This window comes from Lissotriton helveticus, chromosome 3_1 (genome assembly GCF_964261635.1).
Source record: "Lissotriton helveticus chromosome 3_1, aLisHel1.1, whole genome shotgun sequence".
Taxonomy (NCBI): domain Eukaryota; kingdom Metazoa; phylum Chordata; class Amphibia; order Caudata; family Salamandridae; genus Lissotriton; species Lissotriton helveticus.
This window is the reverse complement of record NC_136061.1, coordinates 1,185,075,566-1,185,101,355: the sequence shown is the minus strand read 5'-3', so window position 1 is coordinate 1,185,101,355 and position 25,790 is coordinate 1,185,075,566. Positions and strand designations below refer to the sequence as shown.

At 40.2% G+C, this 25,790-nt stretch overlaps 1 protein-coding gene and 1 long non-coding RNA gene across 2 annotated transcripts in view; both read right to left on the bottom strand.

Annotated features, from left to right (window-relative positions):
* Nucleotides 1-17,186, bottom strand: part of LOC144824224 (uncharacterized) — a 178,322-nt gene extending 161,136 nt beyond the window's left edge. The window contains exon 1 of the mRNA XM_078683371.1: nt 16,985-17,186. Within this exon, the coding sequence (XP_078539497.1) occupies nt 16,985-17,170 (186 nt within the window). The 5' untranslated portion in view covers nt 17,171-17,186. The remainder of the gene's footprint in view (nt 1-16,984) is intronic.
* A 155-nt stretch (nt 17,187-17,341) lies between these two features.
* LOC144823355 (uncharacterized) overlaps nt 17,342-25,790 on the bottom strand; it is a 144,808-nt gene continuing 136,359 nt past the window's right edge. The window contains exons 2-3 of the long non-coding RNA XR_013608768.1: nt 20,120-20,280; nt 17,342-17,504 (exon numbers count right to left, since the gene is read on the bottom strand). This is a non-coding gene — a long non-coding RNA (uncharacterized LOC144823355). The remainder of the gene's footprint in view (nt 17,505-20,119; nt 20,281-25,790) is intronic.

Genomic DNA, 25,790 nt, shown 5'->3' with positions numbered 1-25,790 from the left:
GAACTCACGTAGCGCGCTGGAGGGCGCCCCGGTGCACGTACCGGGGCGCGCATATAGATATATATATTTTTTGGAACCTAAATTGCTCAAAATCCACTGCAGCACATATCTTGAGACATAGCAAAGGCACATCGGGCTACCAGTCCCTACAATTTTGCCAAGTTTGGTGGAAATCCATTCAGCCGTTCGGGCTAAAAGTGAGTCCAACCGCCCTATGGAAATTAACATGGGGAAAACACGTTTTGGTACCCCCCTTTTATCTCGGCCCCCGCTTGACGAATCCCCCCCAAACTTTCGGGGAAGGAGAGGAGCGGAGCTGGCCATTTTCTTGGAGAAATTCAGCCAATTCCATGCATCAACGCCAAAGTTATTCCTAATAGAATGTTGCGGATTTCCTATGGAAAACGATCCTAACTATAACTACCTACTGGCGACCGCCAGTAGGTATATATATATATATATATATATATATATATATATATATATATATATATATATATATATATATATATATATATATATATATATATATATATATTCACTGAAAAAAACAAATGTTTTAGGGGTGTTATAGTTATCTGGACATTTCACTCTTACAAAACCGTTGAAATTCCATCGTTATAGTTAGTTGTACTAACTACAACTCGCACGCCCCCAATCCACTGCTGATGATGTCACATATTACATCATTCATGACATGGTCAGTGACATCACTGATGACATCACTGATAACATCTCAAATGACAACACTGAAGACATCACTGATGACATCATCCAGTGAATGTGGTTTGGTTCGTTATTTAAATATGTATTATATATATAGCAATCGGCATTGAAGAATAAGTGGATATATAAATATCTGGATGGAGGATTTAGTAGCAGTGTGATTAACTGTTTACTTGACTAATTTATAGTGTCTCACTAAATATATTGGATAGTGATTAAACTGTGTGAATATCTGTATCACTTTGTCAGTTGTTGTGTACACTGCTGCAACAGTTGGGTACTAGCTATGTGAAAGTCTATATTAGTTATTGATTAGTTACCTTAGTATTTGTATGGGAGAGTGAATCTGTATGTGGTTCGGTGGGGGTTTGTGACTGTCAAAAGATGTGTGTAGTTGATTTAGTAGATATATGAGGTTAAGACTATATATTGTAACAGTTGTTTGGGTGATTGAATATCTTTATGGGTGTGGCGATGAGCAAATATATCTCTCAATGGTACATGTCCAACAAACTAGAAAAATAAAATGCAGTGTATGTGACAGTTGTTGTATATAAAAAAGTATACATAAGACTCAGAGATTGTATGAGTGACTGTATGGATAACTGTATACTTGTAATAGTGATTTTATAACACACTAAGTATGAGTTACTATCTATATGAATAAATGATATGGTGTTTGTATAAGTGCGTAGCTGACTAAATGGAAGTATGATCCATTGTTTGCATAAGTGTGTAGGATGACTGCATAACTGAATAGGATGTGTGCTGGTGTGTAATGTCGAAATAGGTGTATAAATATATTTCATAGTGTTCTATTGATCATTGACAACATGTATGAGTTAATCTATAGGTAATTATTTAGATGTGTGTGTAGATCTAGGAATCACTGAGTGGATTTTTAGATACTTGTATTGCTGTGTCAATGGATTCAAATATGGTACTCCGTATTTTACAGTGAATGATGAAAGGTTATACTAGTGTATGATAAGGTGTATGTCATTGTCACGCGGATGATGTCATCAGTGAGGTCATTAGAGATGTCATTTGAGATGTCATCAATGATGTCATCAGTGATGTCACTGACCATGTCATGAATGATGTAATATGTGACCTCATCAGCAGTGGGTTGCGGGCGCGTGAGTTATAGTTTGTACAACTAACTATAACAGAGGAATTTCAATGGTTTTGTACGAGTGAAATGTCCAGCTAACTATAACACCCCTAAAACCTATGGTTTTTTTCAGTGAATTTCTAAGTTTTTTAAATTCTACTCCTTAACTATAACATGTGTGAAACCTATGTTTTTTCAGTGAATTTCTAATGTGTTTTAAATGCTATTTCCTAACAATAACATGATTCATATTTTGTTTAGTGATTTTCAAAGGTTTTTTCAATGATAATTTTTAAATTTATTAATTGTAAAAAAAATCATATTGTTTTACTAAATTGTTTAAATCTATATTTTTAGAGATCTTATTTTTTGAATTACATTAGACATATTTAATAAAAAATATTTTTTTTTATAATTTTATGTTCTTTTAAATATATTTATATTATTTTCTTTATTATCTTTTTACAATTTCTTTTGGAGTCACGCACCCAAAGCGCACCCTTCTCGTTCACTGTGCGGAACGTGTCCGCCATTTTAAGATTGCTGTGTAGGATCCGCGTACGGGGTGCGAAGAGTACGACTTTCCCAACGCGGACGCTATGCGACTGGTACGCGACTTATAGCGCATACACGACATGTATGTATTACGCGACGGTCGCGCGGTTGCAAGTGACGTCATACGCGCATCAGACGCGGTGGGTGCGTGACCCACGCGAAATGTTTTAATGTTCAAAAACTTATATATATATATTTAATATAAATATTAAGACAAGACATTATCTGAGCTAATCATAAAAATAATATTCTTTAACTTTCAATAAAGTTATATTACTTTTAAATGCAATTTCACGAAGTCGTGCTGGGTGCGAGCTGCGTGCGCGCAACCTACGAAGACCCCATGTGACCAGAAAAAAAGAGATTTGATTGGTTCATTATACTTCCTATTGTAAGTATTGAAGGACCCCACCCATTTCAATCACGCTTGTTAGACCTTTCTTAGGAGAAGAACTTAGCTAGCATGACCCGCTCTTTTTGGTGATTCCAAACCTGTTTGCCCTTAATATTGGAAAATGGCTTCAAATCAACCTTCTTCTGATTAGAGCACTCAAATGAGGAGGGGTTTGTTCCTGAACCACCACGCCCCAAGAGATATGAATCAATTGTTTGGAAATGTTTCACATACCCCGAAGGTTTGAAGAAAGAATGCCACTAAGGTAATGTGTAAAATATACAAAGCTGTTCTTTCAAGAGGAAATCCGCCCCAAAAATATTCATGTGGAACTGCAAGTATGTTCAAACATCTACATAGTTTGCATCCTGTGAATCTGGCAAGAGAGGAGTGCAAGAGACTGCAACAGAGTGGACCACCAGCATCGCAAGTTGCAACTACTTCTGGGGCATCCACTTCAACATCGGTTTGGACGTCCGTCCCCAAACATATTCATTTTTATACAGAAGTAAAGCAGAAAATAGAATGCAATTCTGAAGTGTCAACATAATCCTATCTAATTTGTAGAACACATTATTTAAGGAAGATGAAGGAATGACAAGTACATTCTATAATGGAATAAACGAAAAAAATGCAAATCCCCTACTCTAAAACAACACCTGTTTTTGTTACAGATTTTGAGATTCAACAGCCCTTCCAATACTTCAAATAGATTTCCCGTATTGCAATATGCCACGTATCGAGAATTTCCTGGGCTTGAATTCTATAAAGCAAAAAGCGTTGACGCGTTTCGGTGTATCCGCCCTTGGATATTGGCACACCTTCCTCAGGACAGTTCCGAATCGTTTGGGGTTAAAAACATATATCCTTCCGTTAGGGGTATTCACTCGCCCTTACGTCTCGAAAATTGTCCTCCGGATATGGGACTTCTAATTGTTATCTTGATCAATTGTGTACAAGGGATCCCTCAAAATATATGGGGTCTTCCCTTCCCAGTGGTTGTCTTTCTTTTGTATAGCTTCCACTCGCCTCTGGATAACGGGTAGTGGGTTACAGATGCTCCGATAGATCTTAGCTATCTTCCAGTCACGGGCAGCCACGGGTACACCCAGTAATGTGTTCTTCTCTGCTAGCATATATGTTTTTAACCCCAAACGATTCCGAACTGTCCTGAGGAAGGTGTGCCAATATCCAAGGGCGGATACACCGAAACGCGTCGACGCTTTTTGCTTTATAGAATTCAAGCCCAGGAAATTCTCGATAGGTGGCATATTGCAATACGAGAAATCTATTTGAAGTATTGGAAGGGCTGTTGAATCTCAAAATCTGTAACAAAAACAGGTGTTGTTTTAGAGTAGGGGTTTTGCATTTTTTTCGTTTATTCCATTATAGAATGTACTTGTCATTCCTTCATCTTTCTTAAATAATGTGTTCTACAAATTAGATAGGATTATGTTGACACTTCAGAATTGCATTCTATTTCTCTGCTTTACTTCTGTATAAAAATGAATATGTTTTAATATTGTTTTTAATTTATTGCACAATATGATATGTATTTAATTTTATATGTATTATGGAATTGATTTTGTAATGACATTTTTTTTATTTATATGTTTTTAATAAAAAGACTGTGAACGGTATAAATTAGTTTGTGACCAGTGACTTAGATATTACCTGTAACACTAAGGGTGAGTGAGTGAGATAACTTCCCGTTAAATCATCTTCTCCAGGGACAGTTCTTTGACTTTTCATTGTCTGCAGTACCCTGTTCCCTGGAACATGTGGGGTCTTCTCTCTATTTGTTGACTAAAAAAAGAGCTAAACTTGGATGCTAGTGGGTAAAGGTTTACATGAATGTATGTCTCGTGGATAATTGACTGAAAGAAAGCATTTGTGGTGTATGGTGAATGGATAAGTGCAGAACTATAAGGAAGGGCTGCAGCATGACACTGTAAAGTGTTTAGCTACATCGTGCTGTGGTGCTTCCGAAGCACAGGGATGTAACATATGTACATAAATATGTTGCAAGTCTGTGCTTCCCTCTGCACTGTTGCTTAAACCGCAGCCATGTGGTGACACAGGCACCTGCAAGGATGTCTGTGTCGTGCGGACATTGTCTTTGTGCAGGAAGGCACACCTTCCTACACAAAAACAATCAGTAAAGGCATTTTTCTCCTTCAATATATGCTGTGCATTGTAGCATATATTGAAAGAGAAAAAATGAGGAGAAGTGAAAACAATTCTCCTTGTTGTGCCTTGCTACACCAATTGGAGGATGGTGCAGCATTCCCACACTTGTCCAGATTTATGATTTTTTATAAAACTGGAGAGGTGTCTTGTTCTAGGAGTGTTCTGTGCAAACACGCACAGCAACACCTATAGAAAGCCTTTTCAACATAAAGTGGTGTGTATGATGTGATTGTATTTACATGGAAAACAAAAGGTATACAGAGTGCCTTTTCCTCTCCTTGTAAATATGAAAGAGAGTTAATGGCTAGGCCAATTCTTATTATATAGAGAACAAGATACATTTATAAGTACTTAAGTTTTAGGAAACGGATAGGACATGTTTATATATTACTGAAGAGTAGAGATGGGGCCTAATGTGAAATGTGCAAAAATACTCAGTGATGTGCTTTAAGTTTAAGAGTTTTATTTCTTTTAATTCTGAAATTACCAGGCCCTACAAGTCCACCATATCTCTCTATTGTATACTATACCATGTGTCTTGCAAACAGGTGCTCTGAAGCTGTGTCCTATTGGATACCTGTCCACAATGGAATTCTCTGGCAAAAATCTACTCCATCCATCTTCCCTTTTTTCAACTGTGTGCAAACACACGCAATTGTGCATTTTAAGACTTACTTAAACTTACCTCAGCAGTAATACATCTAAAAAACGCTACACATTTTATTCAGTTGTTTTTTATAATATAAATTGCGGTAAACTGCCTATTTTAGAAATAGGATCTGTGAAAGAAAATAAAGAATAGTTATAAAATGTAATAATATATTTTAACAACAGCATAATTTAAACATTTTACAAAATAATTTCTTTGCCTTTTTTGCCGTTCTCAGAATATGTTGAATTTCACTAGAAACAGTGATTTTAATCGTACTCATCACATAACGGCGGGCAAAAAAAACCCAATAAGATTGTTTAAAAAAAACAAGAATCTATCCTCAAAAATATACCGTATAATAGAAACTACACATATATAAAATCCTTACTGCTAAGAAAATGTTATAACTTAAATTTATAAACACTGTAAATGTTGTCGCTTAAAAGTATACACCGAGACAATATGCGAGAAAAAGTCCATAATTCATGCATATAACTTTCCATGAGGCCAAATGGTATTTTTGCACCACCTTTTTATGTAAATTGTCCAATGGTAATCCTATTAAATCATAATAATAAATTCCTCAGAGGCTGAATTATCTTCGTAAAACTTTGGCTTTAAAAATATTAGGTAGGAATTTGGTAATTAGCTAGGCAAACATTGTTTGAAAACCAACTGAGCATCATTACAAAGTGTCCAGCCTTTTCCACATTTTAGATAGGCAGTGTAATGTCCAGATGTTGTGAAAGGACCATCATGGAAAATGATTGCTACTGCTAAAAAAAGTCCTTCCTGATATTGATAGTTGAGTTGCTACAAAATGTTTTATTAAAGTGTACAATTTTCTCCCCTCAATTGTACAACGTTGCATCATTAAAATTATATATTGTCCATATCTTTGTATAGATAATGATGATAACATTTCTAATTTGTATTGGCTACACTCCATGTTTTGATTTGCTGCTTTAACTAATTTATTGAAAGACACTGATTTACAGTCCGGTAATGTCAAATCTAGAAATCTTTCAATTTCTACATTAGTGCTACATGTATACATACAATTGTCACAATGATGTTCCCATTTATAACAAAGGCCAAGAATATTCTCTATGTCTACACCTTCATTTTCCAATACAGTAAGCATATACATTAGAAATTCCTGAGCATCTTGTTGGATATTTTGCGTAAATTGTGTAGAACCAGAACATACATCCAAAAGATTACGAACATCACAAACACTTTGCATTTCACTTGTATCAGTTCTCAATTTTTCATAAATGGAATGCAACAAGGAACAAAATCTTTTTTCACGATTCTCCATAATTTGCTGTTGCAAACCTTCAAGATAGAAAACAACATTGACCACTACATTAGCATAGCAGTTGATACCTGAACTATTTTCAAACTGATAGCCAACAATCTCTTCAACAGTGTCATTTTTCTTTTTGCTTCAGTGACATTATCTTGTTTTTGTCCTTCTCCATACCTTCACTACAGATATTTTCATACCTTCTTTTTCGACCTACTACATGCGTTTCAAATACAGGATATTGACCTAAATTAGGAGCATATTTTCTTCTTAACCTATTTTACTCTTGTACACAGTTTGCATCTGCAGTAACCTTTGTGTCCTCAAAATCAATCAAAAACAAACCAGATAATGTTCTGACTCGCGGCAAAGCAACATATGCCATACCCTATTTAAACACAGTATTTCCAATGTTCACCAAAGCACTGTCAACATTTAATCCTTGAGATTTATGAATAGTCACGGCATATGCCAGAGAAAAAAATAACTGTTTTCTACGGACATATAAATCTTTAACAAGCAAAAAACGAACTGAACAACGACCAATTTGTTTAACTTCTTCAATCTGATCAAATTTAATTTTTAAGAATTCAATACCATCTTTATTCTGATAATTAACAAAATCCACAACTTTACCCATTGCTCCATTAACTAAACCTTTTCTACGTCCAAATTACGCCTTAAAATGACTCGACAGTTTCTTCATGCATATAGATTCTTTTCTAAACCAGCAGTTTTCGATATCGATTTTTCTAAAGAATCCAATTTTGTCTTCAATTTTTCTGTCAAAATAATCGTGATTCTTTCATGCTCTATTTTATCAATGGTTTCCATTTTTATTATTTCTTCATTTTCCAGTTTCAAAAGTTGCTAGTTGAATATACAACACTCGCGCAGTGTTGGCATTAACTAGATTACAGATTTGTATTCTGCAACTTTTATGTATATTTTCTCAGGATCTTTATCTTCATTTGGAAACAAATTGGAAAAAAATCGACTCTTCAAAGCTTCTTTCCCATGTTCTGTCAGTAGTCCAATTCTTATATCTTGAAGAATAGTTCCGTAATCAACATCATTTGCCAGCGCATATTTGTAATGAGTTCTTTGTATTTAAAATGTGACAAATGTTCACGTTTCTGACACTACCCAGAGACTTTCTAGTGTCTTCATGTGCAAGTGTTTTAAATACTGGTTGTCCTTTTACGTGAGTAAGTTGCAGAAGATCTCCGAAAACTATGACATGTTTTCCTCCAAATAACACTTCATACATGTTTTAGAAATTTGCTGCATTCTTAAATGCACAAGAGCAAACATTAAGTTTGAACCCATGCTAACCTCGTCAATAATCAGAAGTCTCATTTTCTTCAGCACTCTTGAAACTTCCCAACAAGCTTTTCCAGATAGCTTGTGATATTCCAATTGGTTTTCATGCACCACAGGTAGCATTAATAAACGATGTAATGTAATTCCTTTAATGTTGTGTGCTGCCAACCCAGTTGGAGCAGTTACAACACAAGACAAATGTGACCCAGTTGTTTTCTGTAGATAACTGGTGATTACTTTAATTAAGAAACGTTTTCCTGTTCCAGTTTGTCCACTCACATACATTCGGATAGGTTGAAATTATGTACATGTGCATTCTTTCTTTTCATGAAGAAATCCATGGACAATCTGTTGTCTCACTTGCTGATATATTTCTTTCTGTTAAACGTTTAATTGTTCTTCCAAGTTTACTAAGTCTGTTACATCTTCTTGAGCTTGATGCATTGCTGTTTCCACCTCATTCATGGCGATGGCTGCTTCATTTTCAACAATTGGTTGTCCTAGTTAGGTCTGGGCAGCAAATTCCGTTCCGCTTGCAGAATTTGCTGAATTTGGGTAATTTCGTGTTACGCGGAGAACGCGAAATTTTTCCTTTCCTATTGTTTGCAGTTTTTTTGTGCTTGGAACACTTTCAGTGCTTTGAACATTTTCAGTATTCTTTCTGAGTCTAGTAATATTTTTAATAAAGTCCTTTGTGGTCTTACCAGAATTTTTTCTCTTTTTAGCCACATTATGCTGGTCATCCAATACTTGTGGTTGAGTTTTCTTTAAGTAAATATCCTTTTTCTGAATTTTTCTTTTTCTTACTTTGTCTGGCATGATAACTTTATTTTAATGATGATAAACAGTATCTGTAAAAAATAATCATAAATAAACGTATATTAATACCTTTGTAACGGCTAGGGCGCTTGACCTTGGACCTGGGGATCTGGGTTCGAGTCTCGGAAACGACGCCAAAACCTCCTGCGATTCAGGACAAATCACTTAATCTCCCCGTGCCTAAAATGAATGTGTGTAACGTAACTGGTGCTATGTAAAGCGTTCTGATACCCGATTCAGTTCGGGTCTAATTCGTGCTATATAAAACTCTGCAAAAAAATAAAAATGATACTTTTCTATTACTATACAAACACATTTTATATAAATATTGACTAAGAAATTGTAGATTTTAAATACAAGTGTGAAGGTGGTTACAGCACTACATGTATATTGCATAGGAGTTTGAAGAATTCCATACCCTAAAGCCTCACTTGATTCAGTTTTACTTTACTAAAAGAATTACTACATGGTACTCATAGAGTCACTATGGGATTGCAACAGTACTCACAGAGTGTTACCTGGACTGTATGGATAGTAACTGGGGAATTGTAGGCCTGAAATACAAGTGTTTAGGTGCTTAGATCACTACATGCACAGTCCTTAGGAGTTTGAAGCACTGCATGTCCTAAAGCCTGGCTCACTGCATGAGTACATGTACTTATGTGTCTGCAAACACATCAAGCAATCAAATCATTCTCTCTCAATTTTCCCAGATACAAGTGTGAAGGTGGTTAGATCACTACATGAATAGTCCCTAGGAGTTTCAAGCACTGCGTGTTCTAAAGCGTGGCTCACTACATGAGTACATGTACTTATGTGTCTGCAAACACATCAAGCAAGCAAATGATTCTCTCTCAATTTTCCTAAATGCACACTGACTCAGAGTGTGATTCTAGACAATTAACAGTATCCCTGGTACTTTACTGAAAAGATTACTACATGCTACTGAAAGAGTCACTATAGGTTTGCAAGAGCAGTCACAGGGTGTTTCCTAGAGTGTAAGGATACTAACTGGGGAATTGTAGGCCTGAAATACAAGTGTGAAGGTGGTTAGATCACTAAATGCACAGTCCTTAGGAGTTTGAAGCACTGCATGTCCTAAAGCCGGGCTCACTGCATGAGTACATGTACTTATGTGTCTGCAAACACATCAAACAAGCACATGATTCTCTCTCAATTTTCCCAAATGCACACTGACTCACAGTGTGATTCTAGACAAATAACAGTATCCCTTGCACTTTACTGAAAGGATTACTACATCATATTGAAACAGTCACTATGGGTTTGCAAGCGCAGTCCCATGGTGTTTCCTGGAGTGAATGGATACTAACTGGTGAATTGTAGGCCTGAAATACAAGTGTGAAGGTGCTTAGATCACTACATGCATAGTCCTTAGGAGTTTGAAGCACTGCGTCTCCTAAAGCCTGGCTCACTGCATGAGTACATATACTTATGTGTCTGCAAACACATCAAGCAAGCAAACGATTCTCTATCAACTTTCCCAAATGCACACTGACTCAGTGTGATTCTAGACAAATAACAGTATCTCTTGCACTTTACTGAAAGGATTACTACAACCACACATACCAAATGATTTTCTCACAATGCATTATAAATGAACACACACCCACAGTGTGATTCTACAGAAGCAACACTATTCACTAGTCTACAAGAGTTAAGATGACTGCACACATTTCAAATATTTCAGTACTACATTTGATAGTACAAGCCTGACACATATTAAAATACATAAGCAATGACTGCTTTAAATTCTACCAAAACGTAGCAACAGCATAAGTTTTTAACCAGTACTAGAACTGCAAGTACCTGAAATACGCACAGGATTCTCTCACAACAGTTCCTAAACTTAACATAGAAACACAGTGTGATACAAGACAACCAAGACTATCTCTTAGACTTTATCAAAACACATTTACTGATCTACAAAAACAAAAATGTCAACACACATTTCACATATTTCATTACTGCATTTCAATGTTAAAACCTAACTCTTTTTCCAAATACATAAGCAATGTCTATTTTCTAATTCTATCAAAACTTCACATCAAAAAAAGTTTTCAGAATGGATGTGAAGTTAAAACATTGGCATATGCGGATGACGTGGCTATCCTAACCCCTTATCCGGAGGAGGCGATGGTGGAAGTGGAGAGGGAGGCCGAACTCTTTGGACGAGTCTCCGGCTATAGCTTAAACAAAGCAAAGACTCAAATAGTATGCAATCGGTATGTACAATATGGAGTAGACACAAGAGTGGTAAAATCTGCAGTTTATTTGGGGGTGGAAATATCTGCGGAATTGGAAGTAGTAGTGCAGAATAATGTGGCTCCCCTATTGGTGAAGGTAAAATTGGATTTGGAACGGCTTAATAATTTACATTTGTCCTTGGTTGGGTGTACAAATGTAATAAAAATGCTTATACTCCCAAAATTTTTGTATTATTTTAGGGCAATTCCGCTATTCTTTGAAGCAAAATGGTTTTCGGCATTGGAAGGAATCCTTAATAAATTTATTTGGGCCCACGGCAAAACACGTAGGGCATACCGGTACATGACAATTCCCGGAGAAAGAGGTGGTTGGGGGGCACCTGATTTTAAATTGTATTATTGGGCTGCTGTTATTCAATATATGCAAGGCTTACTAGGGGGGGAGAAGATCCAAGGGTAAGGGATTGCTCTTCTAGAATTTTTAAGGCCGTACTTGGTGAAGAGGTGGTAAACTGCTTTATAGCTTGTGTAGAATATGGGTGTCCTAAAAGGACTAGATATAAGACGGTGGAGGCAGGAGTTAAGATATGGACGGCATTTATGAAAAAAGCAGGATTAGGAAGATTTAATCGATACACCAGGTTGTTTAAAAACAGGTAATTCCCAGACGAGGTGTTTGGTGACATAACAATGGAGAGATGGATGCAAAAGGGGGTAGTAAGTATTGGAGATCTTCGGGGGCTGGAGGGCTTAGCCACTTTTTTGGAATTGAGTACTAAGTTTGGGTTGAATAATAAGGACTTCTTTAAGTATCTGCAAATTAGGAGTTTTTTGGGAAATAAGCAAGGTGGGTTGGTTGGGTATAATAAAGTTGAGATTATGGAAAAGATAAGAGTAGGGGGGATTGCTCTATAAGAAGTTTATATGCCAGTTTTGTGTGCGGTATGCAGGATGATATGGATAAATATAGTGAGAAGTGGGTAGAAAAGTTAGAAGGGGATTTAGGGTGGTTTCAGGACTCATTGGACTTAGGGCGCACTGTTCTCTGCTCAGCGTCTTTACAGTCGCAGCACTACAAAACTATATATTCCCTCTACTACACACCAGCAAGGATAGCAAAATGGGGAGGGACGGAAGGTACAACCTGCCCGCGTTGTAATTCAGGAGATGCGGATATAATACACATGTTTGCGCTATGTCCACAGTTACATACATTGCTACGAAAACTGGAACATTTCTTAGAGTTTTCATTAAAGATTAAGCTGAAACTTAAGCCAGTACATATACTTTTAAGAATAGCACCAGAAGAAGGGGAAGGGTATCAAGAGTTTGTTTTCCTGGCTATGGCGGTATATAGATTGTGTATCGCTAGGGCATGGCTAGACCCTAATCCTCCTACACTACAAGTTTGGCTGGCTAGTTTGTTGTCCTCATATAATTTGGAAAAAGCCAATATATGCAAGGAAAGGCAGGAGGGGAAGGGAAAGAGGGTTGCGTATTTGGAAGCCAATAGCAGATTGGCGTAGTGGGTTAGGATAGGGTACATTTGGAGAATAAAAAACTGGATGGAAATCGGGGAACTGCTCTATGTTCACTGTTATCTGATATAATGTATACTGTCGCTTGCCCCATTTTTGCAAAATTTTCTAAAAACTCTTTTTCTTTATGTATTGATATGTTAACTGCTTTGAAGTATGAATTACATAGGCTGTGTATGTACTATTTTTCTTTCTCCTTTGCAATGAACAGATTGTATATTACTGTGTACTGCGCTCTGTCAAAATAATGTGCTGGGTTGTAATAAAAAAATAAAAAAGGAAGAATTAAAAAAAAAAAAAAAAAATTTCAAGCACTTGTGTCTGCAAACACATCAAGCAACCAAATGCTTCTTTCACAATTTTCCCAGATGCACACTGACTCACAATGTGATTCTAGTGAAATAACAGTACCCCTTGCACTTTACCAAAAAACATTTAGTAGTCTGGAACAGGAAACATGACTGCACACATTCTATATATTTTAATACACAATCTCACAAACTGAATGTAGACATGCAACACTATTCTCTGCAGTTTACCAAGAGAAAAACATTAATCTTATTAAAAAACAAATATACCAAATACAACCTCTCACAAAAGAATAAGTTACCTTTGAAATTGATTTGTAGATTAAGAAGTATGTCAGTCACACACCAGATGTTCTTATACAGAATCTCTGCTCTGTGCATCTGTTAGCAAAACCAAAAGAATGTTGCAACTCCAAACAGCAAGTGTGCTTGACTATTCAAAATATCAGCGTATGCAATGTAATGTTCCTTTGAAATACTTTTTCTAAACTAATAAAAAACATGCTTTCAAAAAACAGAAACATGCACCCTACTTTTGAGACTAAAATGATCTCAAACACCCAATCATTTCTTTTCTTTTTTCAAAACTGCATGTTATCCACCATTTTAGAAAAATCTCACTTCTCAAACTGCCATTTCACATACAGAGACCATCTGAGTGCACCCAGACCTCCCTTCAAGATGCTTAGAGTATGGATTGTGGGACACAGCTATATTTTCTGGAGCCAAAGGTATGCAGAAAACAGAAACATGGACAAAGACCTAGCTTTACCAAATGTAGATATTAAATGGATTGGAGAGAGAGGGTTAAAGTGGCTCTAATTGATGCCGTTGGTTCAATCCTTTTTGCATCTCCAACATACTGACCTCATAATTGTGCACTGTGGTGGCAATGACCTAGGCACTTTCACTGGGGTAGGTCGGGAAATGCTTATAAAGGAAACCTTTACAGAATTTATGTCACTTTTCCCCCAAACTGCCTTTGTCTATTCTAACATATGCCAAAGGCAGAAAATGAACTTGTCCAATCAATTATATCCACAAATTAACAAAAGCTAGGAAACTTGTTAATAAATCTGTTTCTGCTTTTCTCCGAGATTATAGAACAGGGTCCATTTACCACAACAATCTGCGTTTCAATATGGATGGCATTTATAGGAGAGATGGTGTACATTTTACAGATGAGGATAACAGAGTCTTCCTCTTGAACTTTAGACTCTGCATGGTAGGTACCAAAATATCTCAATAAACAAAAGGGCTCTTTTTAGATCCACCTAAGAATTAAACACAAAAGCTTGATGTATATCTAAAAAAATGTAGGGGATTTTTTGCTTGGAGTCGTGCACCGAATGCTTAGAAGTTGTGCACCAAATGCGTAGGAGTCGCGCAATCAACAGCTTATGAGTCGTGCATCCAACGCGTGCACACCAGGGGGCTGCACTGAGCGCCGCTCTGGGTGCGTGACTCCTAATTTTACCATAATAAAAAATAGCTGCTATCATTAATTTCTAATATCCCCGGGGACCCCATCCCCTAGGGCATATATAAAACATTGGGGACCATGGGGGGAGCCTCAATGCCCCCATGGTCCCGTCGGCTCCCCGTATCCTTTGGGAGCTGGCATTGCTTTTCCACATGGGGAGCTGCTAACATGCAACTCCCCGTGTGGAAAAGCAATTTGGTTTGGATTTTGAAAGAGAGAGCAGGTTTTCCTGCTCTCTCTTTCAAACTCCAAACCAAGTTTGCTACGGGAGGGCGGGAGCCGCGAGACCCCCGCCCTCTCATAGCAAACAGCAGTGTCCCGGGGGTGGGCACCCCGGGACACTGTGGGAGCCGGCCCTGGGGGGTGGCGATCCCCAGGGCCCTCGAGGGCTCCAGGAGGGGGCAACGCAGCCCTCATCCCACAATACAGAAAGCCCCGGGGTGGTGGTCCCCGGGGCGGGGCATTAAGGCCCCCCACCACTAATTTTTCAGGTGGGACTTAGAGCCACTCAATCATTTATTTTATTACCCCGGGGATGGCGGTCCTCGGGGCTTTGCCCCCGGGTTTTGGCCCCCCTGCGGCTAAAGGTCCCTACGGAAAATTACATGGGGAAAACAAGTTTTGGGACCCCCCTTTTTTCTCGGCCTCTACTACACGAATCATCCCGAGACTTTGAGGATAGGAGTGGACCCTAGCTGGCCATTAGTTTTAAAAATGTTGCTAAGATACGTCATACGGCGCCAAAGTTATTCTAAATAGAATGTTGCAGATTTTCTATGAAAATAGGTCCTAACTATAACCTACTGGCGACCACCAGTAGGATATATATATTGTTAGTAGGATTTTAAAATGCAGGGATTGAGAGGGGAGCTAGTGTCTTTGGTTCATTGTATAAGCTTCATGTATTCTCATACTAAAACATTTCTAAATGCCTCAAAAATAGTTTGGCTTTCATCACCACGTCCCATCCCTTGGAAGAGTAGCTGGTCAGCCAACTCCTTCCTCTAGGTTTTTAGAAAGGTCGGATCATATAGACTACGGGAGAAAATATTCCGACAAACACTCGACCAACTCTTGGGAAGCAATAGGATTTAAAACACAGTGAAATATTTCCGAAGGAGATTTCCTGGGATGAAGGTCTGCGTATAATAGATTTTCTTCTTTTCAGATCTTTGGAGGGTTGTACCTCTTACCGTATATAGGTAAAAAGAAATGTATTCCCATGATCATAAATTTTTCTCCTGCTCATTCCCGCTTTACGTGTTAAAACTTTCCCCTGATTTAGTTGTGGAGTAAGCCATTTTTGTGTTTTGGTTTTCCCCTAGGCGGAATTGCCTTGTGAAGAGCAGTGATAATAGGCTATTTGACTGATATTAAAGGTGAAGCAGGAACAAAGACAGTGACAGCTTCAGATGCTGCATCAAAGGTTTTCTTGAGACAAATAAGAAAATCAGAATGGATAATCTTATTCTAAAGATGAATTTATGTAGACAGAGATACATTGATTTCCTTGCTATGTATGCCAAGACAATTAATTTGACAAATAATGGTCTGACCAGAGAACTTGAGGTGGCGCAACCAATGGAAACCCGGCACATATACTAACATTAAATCCAGATTGTGCCAGGCCTTGTGTGAAGGGTCACAAACACAGCTTGGTGCACACTGAATGCCTCCATATTGTTTAACAGAGCAGCAAAATGCAGCCATGTGCTTCCAACGCTTATTCTTCTTTCTATGGTGGCGTTGGTGCTCAGAGAGAAAGGTTGGTGTGGAGCATTCTGTGCTGTTCTCTCTTGCGCCCTATTCGGATTCGCAGGTTGATAGGTACTGTGCTCATGCTAATCGTAGAGGGAGATGTGTTGTATAATATGTTGTCTGTCTTTTGTACGCCTGAGTGCTTGCTCGGTGTCGGTGAGTTTTCCTGCACTAGGAGTTCTATCTCATAGGAAATTCAGACACGAACAGTTTAATGAAATGTTTACCAGGTTGGAGTTAGAAAACTACATCAGTTCTGTGGGTATTGCACATACCGCTGTTGTTAACTAGTTCTTATTTTAAATACTAAAGAAGCTTATTTTGTGCTGGTTTCAGTCCTAAACACAGTTTATTAAAGATACCTAACAACATTATGAAATTCGCTCTCCCTGCTAGATTCACTTTGCAGCGCTGAACAGTAACCATTCCGTGCCAGTTTGCCCCTGCTGCACTTTGCATTAATTTCCCTTTCCCCTTTAGGCAATACAGTTTAGATTTCTTTTCCATATCTAGGCTTACAGCACCCAACTCATCTTGGCCCCTTGGTATCTCTCAAATGCAGCTTTACCTCACAGCACACACAGACTTACCCCTCTGTGCTCATCCGGTGCTCCCATGTGCTTGTCCATTTTTACATATCTGTGGTTGACTTTCATTTCCTTTTCTCTGCTTGTACAGACTTCTTCCATCCCATCTGGTGCACGTCGAGTTTTTTCCCTTTTTGAGGTAATGAGCTCTGATGACATTTTTAACAACAGACTTCTGAGAACTTTCATCAGTGTTGTGGCTTCCTGCCAGAAAGAATCTGAGAAGGAAAAAAAGTGACTGTTATCCCCAAAATCGAAAATAGTTCTTCGCTTCCATCGGTTATCTGGATAAGTCCAGGATCAGTTTTAAATACTTCCTTGATCTCTCATGTCAAGATACATCAAACATCATACCTGGGCTCTTTTGGGTTTGTTCAGGAACACCTGAATGGTCGCCGCTGGTTGATTCACCACTCGTCCCAGATGACAAGGGGGTTTGTTCGCTTCTCTGTGCTCCAATCACAGACACATGATTTCGATCAAGGTGTATCCCTTGGTGGATATCCAGGCCATGAAGTAGTTCCTGATGGAGAAAATACAGACTACATTTTCAATTCCAACCTACAAATATCTTGAAAAAAGTCAGTGCTACACAATGTAAGGACTGAAGTACCTAACCATCCGTGCAGCAAGATTATCCCAGCCATTTCCCTTTTTCCTGGGTTTCCCCTGTATTTTTCTGTTTTTAGCATATTTTGTTGAGCCCTTCATTCCATGAGAGCTCTTTCACTACTGATAAGGGGCTTGCCAGGGATACCTTTGGAGCTTTCCAAGATGTGCCAGCCAGATTACCCTCAACTCCAGAAAGTGTATGTTATATGTTATATGTGGATTTATAACGCACTCCGATAGTCAAGACTGTCCTGGCGCGGGGACGAAACTAAATCAGAGTGATAGGAGGAGTCAGCTATTCATGAGTTTGAAAGAGGTGAGTTTTAAGCAGTTTTTTAAAATTGGTCAAATTGGGAGCGTGCCCAAGAGCGTCTGGTAGAGCGTTCCACATTTGAGCTCCCTTTACCGTCAGAGATTGTCCACCCAGGCGAACTCTTTTAAATCTGGGGACGACCACCTGCCTTCTGGAGGTAGATCGCAACTGACGGGTCGGGAGGTAGAGAGTGAATCTTTTGGCTGGATAGAAAGGGCACGGTCCATTGAGGGCTTTATAGACGAGGACCAAGGTTTTAAAACACACTCTTTGGGCCACAGGAAGCCAGTGAAGCTCCTTCAACTGTTTGCGAACGCTGAGTCTCCTTGGGATGTTAAAAATGAGTCTCACCGTAGCATTCTGGACTACCTGTAGTTTTCTGATCAGATAGTCAGGTGCCCCTATATAAAGGGCGTTTGAGTAGTCCAGACGAGAGAGCACCAGAGCTCTGGCTACCGTTTCTTTGGCCGTTTGTGGAAGAAGGGGAAAGAATTTGCGAAGAGTGGTCAAGGTTCCGAAACACGTCCCCGCCAGTCGCGAGATCTGGTCGCGGAAACATAAGTCGGCTCCGAACCAGATACCCAGGTTCTTGGCTATCCCACTCTCTCCCGAAGGGCATGTTGATTCACTGGGCCAGATAGACTCCTTAAAGTCAGTGGGAAATTGGCCGTAGAGCAGAATTTCAGTTTTATCCTCATTGCATTTGAGGCATGATCTAGCTAGCCAGGTAAATACAGAGGATAGGCATTGGCGTACTCCAGAGGTGCATAAGTTCTCCTTTTTCCAGGTGAAGAGAAGCTGGGTGTCGTCGGCGTAGGCCATAATCTTAGCACCCCAGTTCTCTGCCAGCCGGATCAGAGGAGTTAGATAGATGTTAAATAAAAGGGGACTTAAGGTCGACCCTTGGGGTACTCCAGTTTCTACCCTTCGATTAGAGGAGTGGTAGGGGGGTAGCCAAGGTATGACCAGATTTCTCTTCTGCTGCAACAACAATGCAATGAACTTCTGGTCTTGAAGACGAGCATTCCAAACCTGAAGGTAAGCATGTGAAGGGAGGGAAAAAGTAGTCCAATATTGATAACTTTATGAAGGCGTGGATAATAAATGAATATTTAATATCATCACAACCCAATTTGATATGTAGTGGGACACATGGATCGATATTCACCCTGTGCTACATTGCTCATATATTGTCTTGGGCTGAAGAGACTTTATCCATCCAACAGGCACATCAAGAAGTCATTTGGATAAAGGGTTTTCATCAAAAAGGGTGTACAAGTGAAAGTGATCTGGGTCTTGAATCTCTGGTTCTCTTTTTGGTCCTAGCGGTTTCCTTATGAAATAAGGATGGCCCTAAATTCAATCATGCATTTTGTGACATTGGAGAGTCTCCCCAGACCCTAGTGTTTCTGGTGACTATGATCTTACCTACAGTGACAGAAAATACATCACCCAGAATTAGTATATCCTTTTGGTGTTCAGCGCTTGAAATGTGTATGCAAGTGTACAGGTGGGTCAACCACAGAGAGAGGGGGGAAAGGTCTGTCTCTGTGTGTGTGTGTGTGTGTGTGTTGGGGTGTGTTTGGGTGTGTGTTTTCATCCATTGTCCTGTAAGGCAGTCATAGAGGCCCCTCTCTTTGTGCAAAAGCGCTACCCTCTGACCACTGAGGTACAACCACAAGTGGTCAAGCGGACCTCCGCGTGTACACACAAAAAGCAAAATAAATTACTTCAATGAAAAAAATATAACCGCAGAAATTATATAAAAACACACATGAGCTATCCCTAATATAATACAGCATTGCAAGGAGATCCACGTGCTGCAGCTGCCATGTGTGTCCTCTCAGGTGAAGGTGACAGTAGGTGGTAGATCTAGAGGGTCAAGAATACTACAAAGCAACTATCTACATACAAATTGTATTCAATTGCCTGATAGAGTCTGCTTTGTTTGTGAGTTTATCCTTGTAATGCCAACTGTATAAGAGTATCTACAGGTAGCAGCAGGCCATACACCTCTTTCTTTGTAGCAATGACAGATGACAAACCTCCACAGAAATATCAGCCTATGAAATGCCTCCTTTAAGCAGCCATCCTGGAAGGTAAGATCCGGTATGAGGACGATTAGGGATGATATTACTACAAACAGACTGATTATTAGGAAGCAGTAGGTGGACAACAAAGTCTTCTGAATGCCAGGGTACTCCTATACTCACTTTGATGACTTGAATCCGCTGACTGACTCCTCTGTAGAAGGACAGGGTATCACTGCGGTGTCGCCCGAGTTGGGATGTCAGATGCAGGCTCTGATCCTCTAGTTTATCATACAATGTCCGAACATTAAAGTCCTCCAGAAGCCGCAGTGAGGAAGTCCCCCCTAAAATATCAAAAGAGAATTTAGGATGGTATTAAACCACTGGTAGGTCCTGTTACCAGTTTCTCTGCTGGCTTCAACTTTGATATCCACATAGCAAATGTCTTCATCTAGTTATGATACGATACAGCTATCATCTTCCATTCACTGTCCTTCCATTGATATTTATACTTATGTACCACCTGGTCTGTGCATGGCCCATTATGTTTGTGGCAGCAGAATAACTCACAGAATGCTAATCTCAGCATAATACTGAAGTAATACCCCATTGTCAATGGTATCAAAGGTAAAAGAGTGATTTTAGAGTAACACTGCTGCCCTCTTACAACATAAAGTACAGGCTGAATCTCATCCTTGGCAAAGAGCAACACCGCATCAGTATTGTTCCCTGAGAGAAAATGTATTTCGGCACATCTGGGGTGATGTACAGTTGCATTATAGAACAAGTTGTGGCAAATGTCATAATTTTTTTTTAGCTCTTATTTCATAACCATAAAGTAATTTCATTATATTTTCTTTCAGAAAATGGCAGAGGATATTAAACAAATGTTTAAGTCTCAAAAAAACTCTAACTTGAACCTCATGTTTTTTTCAGAGAATATTTTTAGTTATATGCTACATCCTAAATTCCATGTTTATATACGTCACATTTCCCATTCATTTGCGCAACCTACTGATGGTGCGCATAGCCTGAAGTTAGGTTGCGCACTCAACCACAACTTCAAGGATCAATGTACCACAATATAGATAAAAAGAAAAAATGTTCCCTTGTTTAATCTGGTTTATTTATTTTTCAAATGCGGGATTTGTTGCACAACCCTTGTAACCTCCTTTCCCTAAATACCCATTTTATTTGTATGTCATTTGAACATTGTAACAGTAACTGCTCGAGAAGCTGAACAATGTTCATGGGTGGTAAATGTAGAACATTATTTATGCACCACTTCCATTGTTTTAAAATCCAAAGGGGCCTTGTTTAAATTTCTGAATAAACCTACCTATGTGTTTCAGGTCATACTGTAACTTTTTTAATAGAACTTTGTGCAGATTTCTTCAAAAGTCCCAAATTCGGGTAAAAAGTAATTTTTTTAAATCCTTTCTTTTTCTGGGTATAACCAAAGAGACTGAACCACAAAGGCAAGTTTACATTTGTAGATTTAATCACATCTTGTATATCTACTCCTCCAACTGGATATGAATGCACAAAGTATTGTAATTCACTATTTTTGATTGTAGGTTTACACCAAGGTGTCTTCTTACATGTTTCCATCCCTTAAAATCAGGGGGCAGAGCATCCTACCACAGTGAGTTGAGTGTAAAGTTGCTATTAGTACCTTTTCATATATAAGCAGAGATCGTCATCATCAAGGTGGAGGTCTCTCTATTACAAAATACAGGGAAAACTATTAAAGTTTACTATTTTTCAATAAAATAAACAAAATATTGTAAACTAGAATATAAATGCAAATAATTTTTTTTAATTTGCTATTAATATAGAACTAATAAAATATATTACGGGAGCCATGTCACAGATGGCAATAGCATAGGAGCTTCCTACACCTGCTCCGTGCTGAGCCCGAGGAAACTGCCCCACACCCAAACGGTCAGACACTCGAAATAGCCCTGACAGCACCAACGGATACCTGGGGGCCCAGGTAGTGAGGCTGATGCACGGAGAAGGGCATACCCATGGCCCGCATCATCATTACTGCTGCACCATTGGGAGGAAGGAGGCAGATTCAGTGAACGGCGGCAGTAGACGGGCAGAACCTGGGGCTGTGGCTGTAGACGGGGGAGCGGGACTAAGAGGGCTGACATTGCAGCGCTGAGTGACAGTGAAGGGAGGAGGTTGGATCTGGGGCTGGTGGTGGTGGGGGGGCGAGCCTGCAAATTGGGGACTGACTAACACTGGAGAGGCCTAGTGGGGCCCAGACACCCTGAGGGATTGGGCCTGGGGCCTCGCTCAGTGCTGCCTTCGAGGAAGTGGTCCAGCACCCGACCTTCCATGGCCTCGGTGTGATCCTGGCAACCCAAATGGATGCCCATGGCCTTTGGACGTGAAACCGAAGTGTGGAGGAGAAGAGCATTTGCGTCCTACTGCACCATCAGCGGCCCGCAGCAGCGAGGCCTTGGGCAGGTCTGAGGATGACCGGAGGGCTGGGACGCTGCTTCCTGCTTGTGGGATGTCCCCTTAGGCATGACCCAGATGTGGTGTTCATTGGCGGGGTGAGAGCCTGGCTGTACTGAGCTTGGGCCAAGCGGGGTCGAGGTGAAGTCCCACAGTTTGCCCGCCCCATCTACACCTTCTAGCTTGGCGAGGGGCCTGAGGAGTAACCAAGCAGCGGACTGGGCCACCCATATCGACTGGCTCCTGACACCCCTGGGTGCTACACCTACTGGAGGATTGGGCTAGTGCCCCCTTCTGGGCAACTGGAGGGTGCTGGTGCCAGGCAAACAGATTCAGACTTCAACTGTACACGCACTGATGTTAACTGCTGATTGGTATGCTGCACACCTTGCTATAGTCTTGGAATATTCTTTGGGTAGTGGAGCTGTGAGGTGGGATGCCCCTGAGGAGTGGAGGAATCACTGGGCTAAGTATGTTTGCACCCAGAGACAGTGGTATCACCAGAAGCATCTGATGGACTTGGGCGGGATCAGTGACACAAGAGTTAGCTAACTAAAGATGGCCTCCTACAAACACAAGAAGGAAGCAAAATTGAAGGACATGCTCCCTTAAGGTGGCAGCAAAGAAATCATCAGAGAGTTTGAGATATCAAGTGTGGCGGAAACCTTTGAGAACCTTCATCTAATAGACTGCCACAAATCGCAGGGATGCACCCTTTACCCTCACCTTTATAGATGAAATTGCCCAATGACATAGCTGCGCTGCAACAGGGCTTCTCTTAAGACCTAAATTAAATGAAACGTGAACTGTTGGACCTGGGAAATGAGTCTGCATGTTAGAAACCTCGGGGTACTCCCAGGGGCAGAAACTCAAGATGCTCAACTCAGTGATCAGAATATTGATCTTCAATGTCATCTGGGTGATCTGGAAAACAGGTCCTGCAGATCCAAAGCCCCTATACGGGGCATCCCCAGAAAGATACAAATGGGCGCACTTAAGGAGTATTTGAAGAGACAGTTTCATCACGTCCTTCCAGGACATACAGCTCAACCTTACATATAGGTTTGGCGGGCCATCAGACTCCAGGAGGACCTCCCTAGGCGTACTTACTTGTGTCCATCATTTTAATCAGAAAGTGGCGAACGTGGTTGCGACCCAGGCAGTTGGAACAATCTCCTTTGAGGAGGCCATGATACATCTTTATTATTACCTCTCTCTCAACACCCTCCAGCGCAGGTGACAGCTCAGCCAAGTGATAGCGTACTTCAGGGAGAAAGGAGTGAGGTATCACTGGGGATCCTCATTCAGGCTCTCGTTCATCATCCCTGGCATGACACACTCAATACGCACACTGGCTGAGGTGCACTCGGTCCAGAACCTGCAGGACTCATCAGAAGGCCCCCCCCATCTGATGTTCGCGACCGACTGAAGGGTGCATTGGAATGACAGAAAAGGGGAGAATGGCACACGGCACTGAACAAGGCATCCCCGTATCACCCCTCCCACATGAAAAAAAAAGTAGAGAGAGGTAGTCCTAAGTACATTGTAGACCAAAAATGCAATGGAGATAGAGGTGGAATGATAGATGTTATTTTCTATCATATTCAGCAATGGCAACATGATACTCTGGACAAGTTATAATCGTAATGAACGGGGGCTGGATTGGGCGGGGTGCTGACATTGTTAAAATGACTAAAGAGACTGGCAAACAGAAGCAGTGGGGCATGTGGGTGATGGATGGAAAACAAGTTTGGACATAGACCCTTTGAGTGCCTTTAGTGAGCCATCTAGGTGGATTTAGGCTCCATGGAGGGGGGAGTGAATGAAGTTTATTATTACTATATTATTGAGCGGGGAATGTTGGTCCATGACTATCAACATGAGGCCCTTTTACCATTTACACACCTACACCTGCACACAAGAACACGTGGCAGCTTAGGTCCGTTAGGGGATACCAACATACCTATCTTATCTTACAATGGTAAAAATCTTAAATTTTAATGTGAGAGGCCTCAATTCTCTGGCTAAGCACATGGCCGTACTCTCTTTTTTTGTGAGACACAAATTTGTGACATATATATGTTACAGGAAACACTTCTTATCAAACGCGACTGGTAAAGAATACGATCTTGCTGGTTCTCCCAGCAGTTTTTCTGCTCAGGGACCACAAAGTTAGGGGTGTAGTAATCTTACTGGATAACAAATTCAAGGGCAAATGTATAGACACACCCCTGGAAGTGGTGGCTCGCATCCTGGTTGGGTCCCCCACCCTTTCATTGGGCACCATAAATGCTTTTAATGAGAATCAGGTGACGTTTCTTGAATCTGCTCTCACAGAAGTTCTGACATCTGTAGATAGGGATGTACTGATTGGAGGGGGCTTTAACAAAGTTATGGATACAGTCCTGAGCAGATCCACACGAAGGGGGGAACCAATTGGAGCACTAAGGAAGGAGAGTCTCATATGTATGAAGGATATGGAGCTGGTGAATATATGGCAAGACTTTCGCCCCAAGCAACACGATTGAACCTTTTATTCCATCTCCCCGCAAACGTATGCTAGGCTGTACTAATATTTGTGTACTACGCACATACTTGCAAAGACTATATGCACAACATTGAAACGTCAGCCCTTTCTGATCATTTGTCCATCACAATAGAGCTGCAAATTCCCCATACAGACACTCTCACACTGTCGTGAAGGCTTCACTATAACTTACTGAAACACAACACGGTGACCGATAAGGTTAAATGCAGCCTAACAGATTTCCTCAGTATCAATAATACCCCAGACGCGATTATCTAGACATTGTGGGATACACTGCAAGCGGTCGTCCCGGGGGAATTTATCTTTCATGCAGCAGATTTCAATTGGTTGAGAATTGATAACAGGAGAGAGTTGGAAAGGAAAGTGGCAGAGCTAGAAAGGGCTCTAAAGCAAATGATATCTAAATGCAAATGGTACCAACTCACATTAGTTAGACAACAACTCAAAGCCCTAAATACTGATAAAGCAGATTTGGAACTTTTAAGGCTCAAACAAAATACTATACAGGGGGAAATAAGGTGGGCCAATCACTGGCTCCAAAACTCAGAGCCAAACGACAGGACAGTATCAGTGATTTGCTGACCACATAAACTGGGAAGAAAGTGCGCGATATTACTGATATAGGGGACATGTTCCTCAATTTTGATGTGGTTCTCTACACGGCTGACTCTCTGCTCTCCTCTAGCATCCCAGATAGTGGGACTTGGTAGGTGGTCCCACTATCAACCCTAACACCCAAGCAAGCACAATTGCTAGACGAGGATATCTCCACAGAGTAAGTTGTGTTGGCGATCGCCAGAATTTAACTAGGGAAAGCTCCCAACCCGATGGTTTCAG